Genomic DNA, 14773 nt, shown 5'->3' with positions numbered 1-14773 from the left:
TACAAACCTTAGATTCTTATTGCGATACTCTCAATTTACTATTTATGCACAATACATGTTATATATAGCTTTTTTTAACTATTTTTTTATGCAAAAGTGTATAAAAATGTGTTTCATATCCATTTATATGCGTATCTTTAGCTTATCTTAGTTTATCTCCGATACGATATGATACCCTCCGATACGTATCTTAATTTTGGAATACCGATACGGTGACCGATACCGATACTTTAATCCTTGGACGTAGGATCATAGACAACTAGACAGCCAGTCGCCTTGCCCCCAGAAATCCCCATGGACACCTTGACAATTATGTTCTGGTGAACTCCTTGTTTGGATCAAATGATCCTTGAAGTGTTGCAACTTAACCTTGCTTCACCACAAAATCATATCACGGCATCCAATGTAAAGATACTTTCAATTTGATGCTAAGACGGTGAAATCAATGAAGTGACATCCCCACTAATCTTTTTAAGCTTTTAAAAAAGTTCAAAAATATGAGAACAAATTAATATAGCTTACTTAGTGCTAGAATCATGTATTATAGGGTTCCATCTGGAATGCTAGTTCATATGAGGATCTTGACTTCTTTTGCTCCTCCATTCCAAGGGAATTAAATGTTATGATATTGATGCAGATACGCACACCCGTGGAGCGACCCATACCCATCTGGGTATCACGATGAACTGGACCCATATTGAGTCTTTGACCAGTAGGATCTTTTAGGATTTTATTTTTATTCTCCTGTAATCTTTTGTTTTGGTAACTTAGGTAGATGATAGCTGCTAGGATTTAGTTTCCAATTAATTTGAGTTTCCAAATTAGAGTAGGTTTCCTTTTGTATTGAATTTCTTTTACTATTTATGCCATGTAACCGATTGAGTAATTAGAGATTGAAAATATGAATTGAGTTTGAGTATTGAGAGCCTTAGGGATGTGTGATTCTTCTTTCCCCCATTTCTTTATGCGATTTTCCCTCTTCTCCCTAAGGCTACTCCATCAATTGGTATCAGAGCCGAATGATCCCCTCCCTTCCCCCTCCATCTCTCTTCTTCATTCCCATTCTCAGTTCTGTTCATACATAGACTGAGAATTCAAAAAAAAAAAAAAAAACTGAGTGAGAGAGCATCGATTCTGCCAAAGGAGAGTCGACCCTCCATAACTCACCGCACCCCCCTTTTCTCTCGACTTTTTCCATCGGATCTCTTTCTAGGGTTCCATCAGCAAAAAAAAAAAAAAAAAAAAAGCATCGTAGCAGAGAGAGAAGAAGGAATAGAAGAAGAAAAGCGAAGAGAGGCAGAAACAAAAAGAACAGAAATAGAAGAAGAAGAAGGAAGAAGAGAAGAAAAGAAGAAGCAGAAGCAGAAGAAAAGAGAAGATCGAAAAAAAAACCAGTGCAGCAGAGAGAGCGAAACAGAAAACAGAGGAAGAAGAACAAAAAATTAAAATAAAAGAAGTGAAAGAAGAAAGAAGAAGAACGAACAAAAGAAGAGAAGAAAGAAGAAGACGAAGAAGAAGAAGAGAGAGAGAGAGAGAGAGAGGAACATACCTGGTTCGATCGGTTACTTCTCTTCCGTCGAGCTCCGCCTTCCCCTCTCGTTTTGTCTCCAAAAAGGAGGACTCCTTTCGTCGGTAACATAAACCCCCACCATTTTCTCCTTTTCTCCCTTTTTTTTTCCTTTAGTTATCCTTTTTTATTTCCCAAAATATCCCTGCCCCCACCTTTTATTACTCATATGTCTTCTTACCTTGTCTTTCCAACTATACCCCTCTCCCCTAGTACGTGAAATCCATTCTTCTTGTGTTCTAAATTGAACTGCTAAAAAAAAAAAACCATTCTGCCATTGCTCTTTGAACTTCCTTATTTACCATTCTACTATTGCTCTTTAAACCTCCTTATTTACCATTCTGCCACTCACTCATTGCTTTGAGTATCCATCCATAGTGATTCCAACAACCTAGGCAATGGATCTAGACCTTTTACTGGATATCCGTCAACAAATGCAATTGATTATAGAGAAGCTTGCGGACATCAAAACCCAAGTACACTCTACCTTCAACTATGTGATCTCAGTCATTGAACAACAAGTAGACGAACCAAAAGATGAATCACCAGTGGCAGAAGATGAGATGGTCCCATTAAAAGTAGATCCACTTGTGGAAAATTTCAGATCGGTTGATCTCTTTAGTGAACTGATCGATTTTATTTTTCCGAGTCACTACTTCATCAATGAACTTCGTGTCGTGGATTTCATAGCATTCGATCATGGTTCTGATGGTGACTTCATACAGGCAAGGATGAATGCTGATCAATTGGTGTTGATTCTCCCGTTCTACAAAACTTGTGGACAAGTTTTTCTCAACATCGGGGGAATTGATGCAAATACACACCCGTGGAGTGACCCATACCCATCTGGGTATCTAGCGAGAGATGAACCGGACCCATATTGAGTCTTTGACCAGTAGGATCTTCTAGGATTTTATTTTTATTCTCCTGCAATCTTTTATTTTGGTAACTTAGGTAGATGATAGCTACTAGGATTTAGTTTCCAATTAATTTGAGTTTCCAAGTTTGGGTAGGTTTCCCTTCGTATTGAATTTCTTTTACTATTTATGCCATTTAACCGATTGAGTAATTAGAGATTGAAAAGATGAATTGAGTCTTAGTATTGAGAGCCTTAGGGCTGTCTGATTCTTCTCTCCCCCATTTCTTTATGCGATTTTCCCTCTTCTCCCTAAGGCTACTCCATCAGATATTTTCCCACTTTCAATTAAATTGGTGTTATCTACACTTCAGTCATTCTTGTAAATTTTTCTGGTTTATTAAGATCCTAGTACAAAGTTGAAGACTTGGTGGATTCCTTTAAACTTTCGGTAAATTGGTAATTCTTTGCCCCTGCAAATTCTTTTACCCATGCATTTTTTCACTTATCAAAATCAAAATAAAAGAGAGGGAGTGACAGTCCATATTCATGTAAGAATCTAATCACTGCACCCAGAGTTGGGAAGCAAATGAAGAATACTGCAGATTTTTAATGAGACTCAACTGGCTGCAAAACTGGCTGCAGAACATAGTACCTCTGCAAGTGCCTTGCGAACACCTAAGTTCTGCTCATCTAGCAGCAACTTTACAGCTTCAACAAGTAAAGGCCTTTTACCATGCCAAGCTTCAGCCAACCTACGAAGAGTATCAGGAACAGAAAGAAATGGGTATGTCAGACCAGATTGTGCACGGGCATCAAACTAATAAGGGCTTCAATTATGGAAGAGAAACGAACCTTGGCAGGAGATGCTTCAGTACACTAAGTGCCCCAATTACAAGTGTCTCTTCCTTTAATCGGCATTTCTGGAAACAGATAACACACACACACACACAAAAGGATGGAAAAAAAAAATTAACAGGACAGGAGGGCACACAATCTTTCTTAGACAAAAAACTAAAACACGGCAAATAATGCTAAGTCAAAAGCTATAATGGACAGAACCATTACTCACATTCAGAAGGAACATAAAAAGATCCTCCGCATATACCAACCCAACTGTCAGGAAGCAATGCTGAACTTCATTGTATGTCTGCAACATAAATGATAACAGTGATAAGAAAAGTAAAAGGAGCAAACCTATAACTTATAAAACACCCCCTATTAGGGGTGTAAATTTGGCCCTGACAACCCGAACCCGCCCTAACCCGCCCTGAGCCCGAACAGGGCTTGGCCTAAGATTTCTAACCCTAAGGGCGGGTTAGGTTTGAAAAACACTAACCCTGGGTCAGGGTTGGGCCGGGCCCGGGTTGAGGCCTAGGCCCTGCCTGACCCTGACTTTAACCCTGCATCCCCTTGTTTATATAATATGATTTATAGTTATAATTATATTTATCACGTCAATAGGATTTAGGGTTGGGAAACCCAATAAAACCATCTTCTATTCCTTCGGCTGCCGTAGCTGCTTCATCTCTATTCTACCATCTCCACCCTTCTATTTCTCCCATCTTCTATTTCCTTTTTCTTTTCTCGAGACCTAGCAATGGCCGAGTTCTGGCAATCATCTTCATCCTACCTACTCTCTAGTAGTCTTATTTTCTCCATTCAAAATCCAAGCATCCACGCACCTTTTGGTTATTGTTGCTAGATCTCATATCAATTGTTTGTTGTGTTTCTACATTTATTGTTTTCTGAAATCAATATTGGATTTTTTATTAAATTCTGTTTTTCCTACTTCAAGTGGGTTTTTGATCTACAAGTCTGATTTCAAATCTTACAATCAGTTGTGCTTCTTGACTGATTTCTGAAATCAAAATTAAAGAATCTTAATCAAGTCTGAAACCTGAAATCTCTATTTCTGAAGTCTAATCTAAGTTCTGATTTCAGCATCTTCCCCACCGTTGCCACTGGTTGTCTTCTTCTCCAAGAGGGTTGCGGGCCTTGCGGCCGCTCCCTGAAACCTAATTTGGTCCCATGCATTGTTGCCCTGGATCAAAGAGCTATGATCTACCCTCAGATCGGATGGTTGGGATTTGTTTAAGGAGTTGATAATGGGAATCTTGCGTTAGCTGGGCCTTAATTAAATTTAAAGTAAATCCCCTCCCATGGTCAGGGCTAATCAGGGTCAGCCCGGCCCCACCCTGAGGGCGGGTTAGGGTTGAATTTTCAAGCCCTTACTCAGGGTTGGGTCTGGCCCGGGCCCAAATAAGAGGATGCAGGGTGGGGTTAGGGTTTTCAAAAAACCTGGCCCAACACGACCCTGTTTCACCCCTACTCCCTATGTTCCTACTAAGTTACATAATTGGAGGACAAGATGACGGTTCTTTCCCTCCTCTACGTTTCTTTTCTTTTTGCCCTATATGAGGAACGTGGAAAACCCCAAAAGCAGGCTCTCCATAAAGCAGCAGTTAGAAAAGAAACTCATTAACCAGAGGTTTTTACATTAATAAAATCAGGCTTGAGTTCAAGCAAATAAAATTCCTCTTCTTCAAATGCTCCAGGCAATACCCAGAGGGACCAGCTCCCCATTAGTTTGGCCTAAGACTCAAGCCACAAGGCCTATTAATGCTGGCCACACTGGTCTCATGGGAGGCCCATATGGGAGCCCAAAATTGGACTGGCTTGATGGGAGCAGGGCTGGCTGGTGTGGGCCCCTCTTCAAGCCCCATCATACTGCATCACCCAAGGTTCGAGGTTTCAATTTCGAGCCTGGTTTCAGTCAGGCCCGAACCAAAATTTCGGCCGAAACTTGGTATTATTTGCTAGGAATTTCGATGTATGGTTTCAAATGCCAAATGGCCAAATGGCCAAATTAGGCCATAAAACTTGTAGGACACCCAATTTTAGGCCCTTTAAACATACTGAAACCCTTAGGTTGTAATAAAACACACCCAAAATGGTAGTTTGGCTCTAGACCCTAGGAAACCCTACATTGTACAATGCTGCATACACAAAATTTAATACTAGAATACACACGATTCTATTAAAACAACTAAAATATGCTTTTGGAAGGAACAAACATAAAATTTGGAACCATGTCATAGATATCAAATGTTATACATGGTCCATTACAAATATATGAGAGCGATTTGGCCAAAATTCACCAAATTGAGGCTTTCTAGGAAGTTCCCTTCTTTGGAGTCAAAACTAGCGAAATAATACTGAAACTAAAAACATGGTCGAAATTTTGATTGAAACCTTGTATTTTATACAAAGGGACTGACCGAAACAATACCAAAATCCAAAACATGGTCGAAATTTCACCGAAACAGCGAAATCTCTGTCGGAACTTTGACAAAAATATATATTGCAGTAGTAGATTTCATTTCGAAACCTTGCGAAACTGAAACGAACCCTGAGATTTCGCCAAAATTTTGCAAAACATCATACCTTGGCATCACCCCTGATCTACATTATTTCAATAATTTTTTCCCATCTATAAATTGTCCATTCCAATGGTCTTGGATCACCCAATCCACAACCTTTTTTTTCTCTAGATTGTCCAATCCAGTGGTCCTGGCACCAAATCCACATCAGTATTTTTTTTCCCGTCTAGATTGTCCAATCTAGTAGTCTTGGATCACCAATCCACATCAGTATTGCCCGGGAATAAACGAGACTACAACACCAATATTAAAACATTGGTGTGTGGTAAAGTAGTAGCCAGTAGTTGCTGCTGAATATAGTTTTTGTTGCCCTTTGGATTTTGTTTGATTCCCTCTTGCATTTGGTTAAATTGTAGGAAGCTGTTATTAAAGCATAAGGGATTATCAGAAATAAGCCAATCTTGAGGTGTCTTCTTCTTCCTCGAGTCCTTGTCAGAGATCAACTGTTCAAGTGGTAATCTGAACCTACAAATGTCTACAGCAAAATTGGATTTCTCTGACTACTTTTGAGTGGCTATATCTACATGACTACATGACAGTTAACTGTTGGAACAGCAAGACAGGCTATACTAATCACTAAAGCCCTTCTAAATTTTGAGAAAACGCACAGATATGACTAACAAAGTTCACCCCACCAAAAGGTGAAATCTACTTTCAATAAGAATCCAAGAATAACTGCAGATAGCTTCAAATCAGGATAGAAGCATAAATGGAGAAGGTTCTATAAGAATTGAAAAGATTCAGTAGCCATCATAGAAGCAAAACCTTCAGTCCCACAGAGAAATCTGAATGCTCATTGTTGTCATTACTAAAGCACACCACTGAGAGAAGAGTGGACAAGATAATTGTAAGTTCCTGTCAGCCAAAACATAACAAATACATCACAAAAGCTCACCTCTAATTCAACTCAAAAATCTACTCAATGATAACCAATACTTGCGGAAGCATGAGTTTCATTATCAAGAGGATCAAATGGCCTATGGCAATGCCTATCAAAGAAATTCTTCTAATTAAACAACAAACTAAACAGTAACATACTAAAAAGACATATTCACACTTTCCAAAATGTTTGAATTTATTTTTTACTTGCAAACAAACCAAGTTTTCTGTCGTATGGAGACAAAAATGATAGTATCAACGAAAAGGTTTTTTATGCTCTCGAGTTCATTATGGATGGTAGTTCTCTTGGAAATCCAGGGCCGCCAGGTATTAAAGGTGTGTCCAGAGATCATGAAGGAATGGCTCAAATGACCTTCTCAGGGCATGGCAGACTCTCCTATTTTGGAGCTTAAGGCAATTATTTAGGGCTTGGGATTGCTTTAGACCACGACTGGAGGGGTATTATCATAGAGGGAGATTCCAAGTTAGTCATTCAGAATCTCCAGTCTAATCGCTAGGTGGGGAGTTACTCTTTTCTCGGCAGTTGGGGTCGTCCAACTTTAATGCATATGAGCTGGCTAGGAGGGAGGGGGTAGGGAGATTCCAAGTTAGACATTCAGTGGGTCCAGTCTGACCTTCGGGATCCATGTCAGTACCTAACTCTCATTGGGAAGGCTAGAGCCCTTGCCAAGTGAAGGATTTATATTTTCCAGTTCAAGCCATCCAACTGTATTGCAGATAAGCTAGCTGGGGAGCAGGTAGACACACTTTGTTTTTCTGGGTCTATCTTATGGAGTTGTCCTTTTAGGGTATTCAGCCTTCATCATTGTTGTTGTTATGTTGGGTGTGGGGCTCAAACCTGTCTTGTTGTTGCACTGCTATTTTCCCTCCTTTTTCCAATAAAATGGTTATTTACAATATATATATATATAAAACTTTGGATGCAATGAGTACATAATCAAACACTCAGTCACCCGTACACAAGAGAATGTGTTAGTATGTCATTTAGCAATCAGAAATGGTACTCAGCTCCTTGTAAAAATGAGAAAAAATAGGACAGGTCTGTTAAAGTGTATCATGGGTAGTGGGGTGTACCATGGGATAGTATTTGAGTTGTAACTAGATTAGTTCTTTAGTTATTATTTCCCTTTATGGTTATAATACCTTAGTGTAATCAGACTTAGAATATTAGTAGGATTCCTACTAAGAGCTATTGACTTGGTATTAAATATACAAGGGACTAGACCACCACAGGCATTCTGATCCTATCATGTTCTAGATTTCTCTCCCTCTTCTCCTTCTTCTCCCTTTCTCTCTCTCGAGCTGGGTGAGTACTTAATGCAGGTTTCTCTGCTGCTACTTGGTACCAGAGCAAATTTAAATCATTATTTACCCTTCCATCTCTGGTTTGATAGTCTCTTAGAAACCCTTTCTTGTGCTTGCAGCAACCTTTGCTGCTATACATACTATACGAGACTCTAGTCAATCAAAGACCAGCATACCTCTCACACAGACATTACCCTGTAACCCCAATACCCATAATCTAACTGGAATACCCAAAACCGAGCTCCCCCCCCCCCCCCCAAAAAAAAAAATACCAAAGAAACAGAAGCCCTTACGAACACTGCTTTTGCAGAGAAGAAAGTGGGGAATGTACAATTTGACAAAATAAAAGTCGAGGACCAGCCTGGGTTTCTCCTTCAACCCCTTCCCCTGCAAAAACAGATGATTCTCTTGATCCCCTCAGTTTTATACGCCAAAGAGTCACAGCTATGGATATCATCTCTTGGTTTCAATCATTCTCAAGATCCTTCCAGCCATTCTCACGACATTCACGTGTCAATTGCAAGGACTACAAAACCAGAATTAACTGAGCCAATCAATTTCTTTATAATAGAACACTGTCAGTCCTTTCACCTAAAAAAAAAAAATCAGTCCTTCCCCCCCCCCCCCCCCCCCCCCAAACAAAAGCTGCAGCTCCAACCATCTCAAATTTTTTACTCCAAACTCTCAGACCCCAGGATTTTTTATTTTTTTGGGTGAATAAGAAATTCATTACTAAGAAGAAGGGGGGAGGGAATAGACAGGCCTCGAGGCGGGGGGAAAGAAAAATAATTAAACCAAACAAGGCAACAGAAGAAGATCAAAACAACAAGCAATAGAGCAAAAGCCCTTCAAGGGGGTGGAGAAGGGTAGATCCCAGTACACAACAGTGAGCCAGTTCCTTGGGGAATCCCTAGCAAGCCTATGGGAGAGCACATGGAGCTTAGAACTGGCCTCAATGTAGATGAATTTCCAAATCATATCAAATGAACGAGAATTGGAAATCCATCTTCAAAGATTGCGTTCCATCCAAATGTGGTTGATGGTTGCACAGAAGGCAAACAAGCCAATGGTATCACAAGTGGAATTTCCAGAAAAGGTCATCAATCTATAACCACTCTCTCTGAAGGGGCAGCCGGGCAGGATGCGCCTCCCAAAGGGCAAGCAACTGCTGAGAACTCTCCTCCAAATAGAAGAGAAAGGGCAACTGAAAAAAATATGGTCGCAGTCTTGTATCCCATTTCAACACAAGCAGTAAGTGGAAGGGACATGAATGTGACGGTGAATGACAAAGGACTGTGTGGGCAGACAGTTGGAGAGAGCTCTCCGGGCAGTGAAACTATGGCGGGGGATATGGTCTTTAAACCAGCTAATTTTGTGCCAAGGGAAAGGGGGGCTATGGAGAGGAGTAGATCCCAGGTTGAGGAGGAAGAGAAGGTATCAGAAAGGGAAGGGGACCAGATGACACTATCACCTCTACCATAGTGGCCAAGGGGAAGGGGGCAAGGAGGACCAAATGACAGAAGGGGGGTAGGGAGGAAGGAGGGCCCCAAGAGCCGTTGGAGATGATGAAGGAAATAGCGGAATCTTTAGCCAGCCCGAGTGAGTACATAGATTTAGCTTCAAGCACTGAGAAGAGAAACCTAGAGGGATGCCAATTGTCAAGCCAAAGAGAAGTAAAAGAACCATCATCGATGGAGTGGATAGCTCTGAGAGCATGAGGCATAAATTCAAGGATTTTGCACCACACCCAGGGGAAAACAGTCCAAAGAGAGTCATAGGAAAGGAGCAGACCCAAATGAAGTTTTGCTTGGATGCAAGTTTCCAAATAAGCTTGAGAATTCCAGCAGAGTTAACCTCATGAGTTCTTCTCAACCCCATTCCCCCGTCCTCCTTGGGGAGGTAGAAAAAGGATCAATGGATGGGGTGGAGAAATCTAGAAGAAACGACTCCTTTCCAAAGGAAGGTGCACATGAGAGATTCCACAATCTCAATGGTAGAATGAGGAAGTTTGGAAACACCATACTGATACAATACCCTCCAATACGTATCTGAAATTTAACCGACCGATACCAATACTTTAATCTTTGATCTTTGGCATATCTTAGCATATCTCCGATATGATACGATACCCTCCAATATGTATCTTAAATTTAGCCCAACGATACAACGACCGAAACCGATACTTTAATCCTTGCATACCAGTAGATGGGGTGGAGAAATCTAGAAGATACAACTCCTTTCCGAAGGAAGGTGCACATGAGAGATTCCACAATCTTGATGGTAGACTAGCGAAGTATGAAAACACCATACCAGTAGATGTAACTAGATTGGAGGACTAATATAATCAGCTCCAGACAACTAGCATAGTAGAGAAGTTTGCCCTTCCAGAGCTGGATTATCTTAGGCATAAAAGATCTAACATAGGTACAGTGGTGCGCAGTCATCCTAGAAGAAATGAGGGGAAGATCTAGGTATTTAATAGGAAGAGAACCAAGGGAGAAGCCCATTAAACCAAGGGAAAAGGCTTTGGAGGAATCAGGGAATCCTGTATGGAAGAGATGGGATTTTAGGAGGTTAATGCAAAGGCCAGAGAGGTCTTGAAAGAGAGATGGAGGGAAGACATGATAGAGGAGATGGAGTGGGGGTCAATTGTAGATAAGATCATAAGGTCATGGGCAAAAGCAAGGTGGGAAAGTTTGAGGGCTTTCCATTAAGGGAGGGGGAAATGAGGTGGAGTCTGCAGAGGATTGTATGGATCTAGAGAGGACCTCAAGGGCAAGGGAAAAGATGAAGGGGGATCTCAGCCACCAAAAATATTATTACCACCACTTTGTTAAAATCATACAAACATTCAATCTTCTCTTGAACGCTAAAGAGAAGCTTCCCCGAATTATCACCCCCACCAATTCTTCCTTGACTAAGAACACTCACCTTAGCCACGATTCCTGACTCTTAGCCCGGATTAGTGTAAAACATATTTCCAACTCAAAGTTAGCACTACAAGGTCAACTCTCCAACAACATTCATTCCTAACCAACTAACTAATCATCTAATCATATTTGGTTTTTTAATCAGCAGAAAAGAGACTGTCCACAAATTCAGGTAAACCACAATCTAATCCCAGGGAATCGGCCAGTTATACATTTATGCTATGATGAATGACAAACAGGGCTTCCAATACCAACGCAGTTATGCAATTCCTTTTAACTGCAACAGAACATCCAAGTGAAATTCGGAAAGGATGCATATTACCTCAAAATCAAGCAAAGGAGGGCCAGTTTCTGACAGTAAAGAAGCATTGAGGAGATTATGTAGACTACACGTTGCCAAATAGGCAATTTCTTGATCTTTCTTATACCTGATAGAAAACAGAGATGAACTTTACAGGTTTGTCCTTATTTCCATATACATATTTATAGCAATGCCCAAAACCATGCAATCAAACTACTGGGAAATAAACAGGATTTCCGGTACTATCCTACGCATGTACAAGAGCAAGAAACATCACATGGCAGCAATCTTACAATTCCAGTATAGTTGGGACAAGTCTCGGTAAAGCTGCCTTTAGTTGTGATCTGGTAAGAAGACCAACCATCTGACCCAATGCCTCCACAGAAGAGACACGTACCTATTAAAAGCAAGGATCATCAAATTATACATCTGTCTATGAATGCAAGCAAGAAAAAAAGCATGCCTATGCTGCATGGTCACAAAACCTTGCCAAAACTATTTTGGCAAATTTAAGAAACATAATTAAGAGACTTATATATAGTATTTGGGACATAGTAAGTTCTCCTTGCTAACTGCTCTGGACCTTTTTCACTTTCTCCATTCTTTTATGATAAGCAACAAATAATTCATTTGAAGACAAAAAAGAAACATGAATAAAGAGAACAGGACGCCCAGAACAAACAAGGAGAAAAGACAAGGAAAAGTTAAAAACAACACAAAGGAGACAACCGGCAACAACCAAAAATACCACCAGGACTGCTTCACAACAGAAGCAAGGATGGACCAAATTCTATTCAGTCTTGAGTTATAGTGATAATTCATCAACGATTGAAAAACAGGGATCCATTTATTTATAATACAAACTAAAAGACAACTAATAAATCAGCTCCCCCTATACCCTCCCCGCAAAGCAACAACCCAGAAAGAGACAAGGAAAGCTTCAAGCTCTTCTATGCTACCTAACTGTCATCTGCGCTGGCCATTCCAACAATTTCAGCTGCTTGCAACTGGTCCTTCATCCCACCTCCCTCTGAATTAGGATCCAGCCTATCCTAATGCCCAGACTCTTAATACTTCATTCCCAAAGGTAAAGAACCCAAAGCTTTTGCTAATAGCAACAATACCTGCTACAGCCTCCTTGATAGATAAGCTAATGCAATGTTAATCTCCAACAAGTAAAAACCAGATTTCCAAAGAACTTTAATAACAAAGAATCAGGGGATCATATACAAGAAAAAATCTGGTCAAAGGCTCTAATTGGATGAGATAATACAACATCAGAAATCAGGAAAACAGAATTGAAAATTGAATAAACTGAAATCAGACTTCTAGTAGGAAAACGGGAGATCAGTTTCAAGTTTGAATTTTAAAACCATTAGAAGGTTCAAAACAGAAGTCAATCGCTCAGCATGGAAGCAGAATTGAAATCCAATAGTTAGATTTGAAGTTCTAGAAAATCCTAGTTGGAATAGGAGTTTAAACGTACCCAAGAATGACAAACCATTCATCTCCTCCTCTAGAACACATTATAGGAGTTTACTCTGTTTTGAGCCATTGCCAAAGCATTAGCCCTATGTTTCAGAGGTGCTTGAATATGCCAGAGAACTTCGAGAGAAATTAGAAATGATATTAAGAAAAGGTATTCTAGCTAGCAGTCTACTTTTTCTTCTATCAATAAATTGTTACTTATCCTTGAACAAAAAAGTGTAAATTCCATCATCTCCCAAAAAATATTGAAAAGGCAGCAACCATCACATTCTTGAGTGAACTTAGCTGAAAATTAAATGAAAATATTATGCTTTTCTCAAGAAGCTTTGATTAAACCACTGTGCTAATTTGTCAAAGAACCCTTTTCTGTACATAAGACATACATAATAAATTTACCAACTATTGATACATTGTAATTTTAGAAGTGCATTTTCTGTAGAGAGAGTAGAATCGCTGAAATACATATACATATAATACACAGACTTAAAAAGCAACGCTGTCAAATTTATGCAACAGAGCATGAAGCCAGAGGAAGAGGAGAGAGAATTAGAACTTTATTTGCAGACCTTCAAATCCCGGGAATTTGCCCAAACCCTCAATATAAGTTCAAAAGCAGAATTCATAAATGACCTGCACTAGGTAAAGCTTTGGCTCAGGAAGAAAGCAGCTGCATAGAAATAATTAAGCCTCCAAATGTCAGAACCAGAAAAAAGACATTAACAAACATTACTCACATGACATTGCTATCAAGTAGTGGATGAGAAGGAAAATCCCCAATATATTGCCATACAGCCTGGCACCAGCATTTAAATGCTGCAAACATACAAAGAATGACTACATGTTCACTGACTGGTGAAAACGGAAAGAATCAAAGATGATAAGATTAGAACAGGTTCACAAGGAAAATAGAATCACTGAATATTTTAATAAAAATACCCAATGTATTGCCACAAAGATGGCACCAGCATTTAAACGCTGCAAGCATACCAAGAACAACTACACGTTCACTGACTAGTGAAAACGGAAAGGAATCCAAGATGATAAGATGAGAACAGGTTCACAAGGGAAATAGAATCACAAAGAATGTTTTAATACAAACTTTATCTTCAACAGACCCTGCAGTAGCGGGAGCCAGCAGAAGAGGTAAGGCTGCGTACATTTGCCCCTCCCAGACCCTGCAGTAGTGGGAGCCTCATGCACTGGTTTGCTCTTTTTTCTTTTTTTTTTTTCTTTTTTTTTTTTAATCTTCAAAAGAATATTAACCAGAATTAATAAGCAACTAAACAACAAGGGTAGCATGATAGCATCTAGGTAATAGATGCTAGCTATGCATATGCCAGGAGGAATCTGCAGATCACTTATTTCTACATTACAATATGGCTATGGCGTGGACTAATTTTCTCAGTATTATTAGCAATTTAGCATGCACTCCACCTGTTTTTGGGTTGTCAGGAAGCTGTTGATGGCATAATACTATCTTCAAAGGAAAGAGATAAGGTATTATGGATAGATAACACTTGTTTCCCTTCCACCCGGAGGTTGTTGCTTTCAGATTGATGTAAGTAAGATTTTGGTGAAGTTTTCTGATGCATAGACTTTGCATGGTATATGTGGATTTTTGCAGGATTATGATATCAAATAATTTAGTTGGGATAAGGTTGAGTGTTGTTGTGTTGTTGTGTTGTGGTTGTATGATTTCATATAATTTGCAGGATTACATATAGGGAAAACCTTGATATAGTTTTGGTTGATGAGACAAAAGTAAGGATTAATGCTAAGTTGGAGCTATGGAGATCAACCTTGGAAAAAAGAGGTTTTAAGATTAGTATATCGAAGATGGAGTATATGATGTGTAACTTCAGTCACAATATGATAAAAAATGATAAGGTGAAAATTGAAGAGAGGGAGAAAGAGAGAGACCGCAAAGTGACTCCTTCACATCTCTAGGGTCAACCATAAAAAAAGAAGGCAACATAAAGGATG

The 14773-nt window shown here is 39.7% G+C and overlaps 1 protein-coding gene across 1 annotated transcript in view; it reads right to left on the bottom strand.

Moving 5' to 3' along the window:
* LOC122087494 (protein SHOOT GRAVITROPISM 6-like) overlaps nt 1–14773 on the bottom strand; it is a 48368-nt gene that overhangs the window by 20879 nt on the left and 12716 nt on the right. Inside the window, exons 12-15 of the mRNA XM_042656645.1 lie at nt 6632–6721; nt 3496–3573; nt 3279–3346; nt 3079–3178 (exon numbers count right to left, since the gene is read on the bottom strand). Coding sequence (XP_042512579.1) covers nt 3079–3178; nt 3279–3346; nt 3496–3573; nt 6632–6721 — 336 coding nt within the window. The remainder of the gene's footprint in view (nt 1–3078; nt 3179–3278; nt 3347–3495; nt 3574–6631; nt 6722–14773) is intronic.

This window comes from Macadamia integrifolia, chromosome 8, assembly GCF_013358625.1.
Source record: "Macadamia integrifolia cultivar HAES 741 chromosome 8, SCU_Mint_v3, whole genome shotgun sequence".
Classification (NCBI taxonomy): Eukaryota; Viridiplantae; Streptophyta; class Magnoliopsida; order Proteales; family Proteaceae; genus Macadamia; species Macadamia integrifolia.
This window is presented reverse-complemented; position numbering and strand designations above follow the sequence as displayed.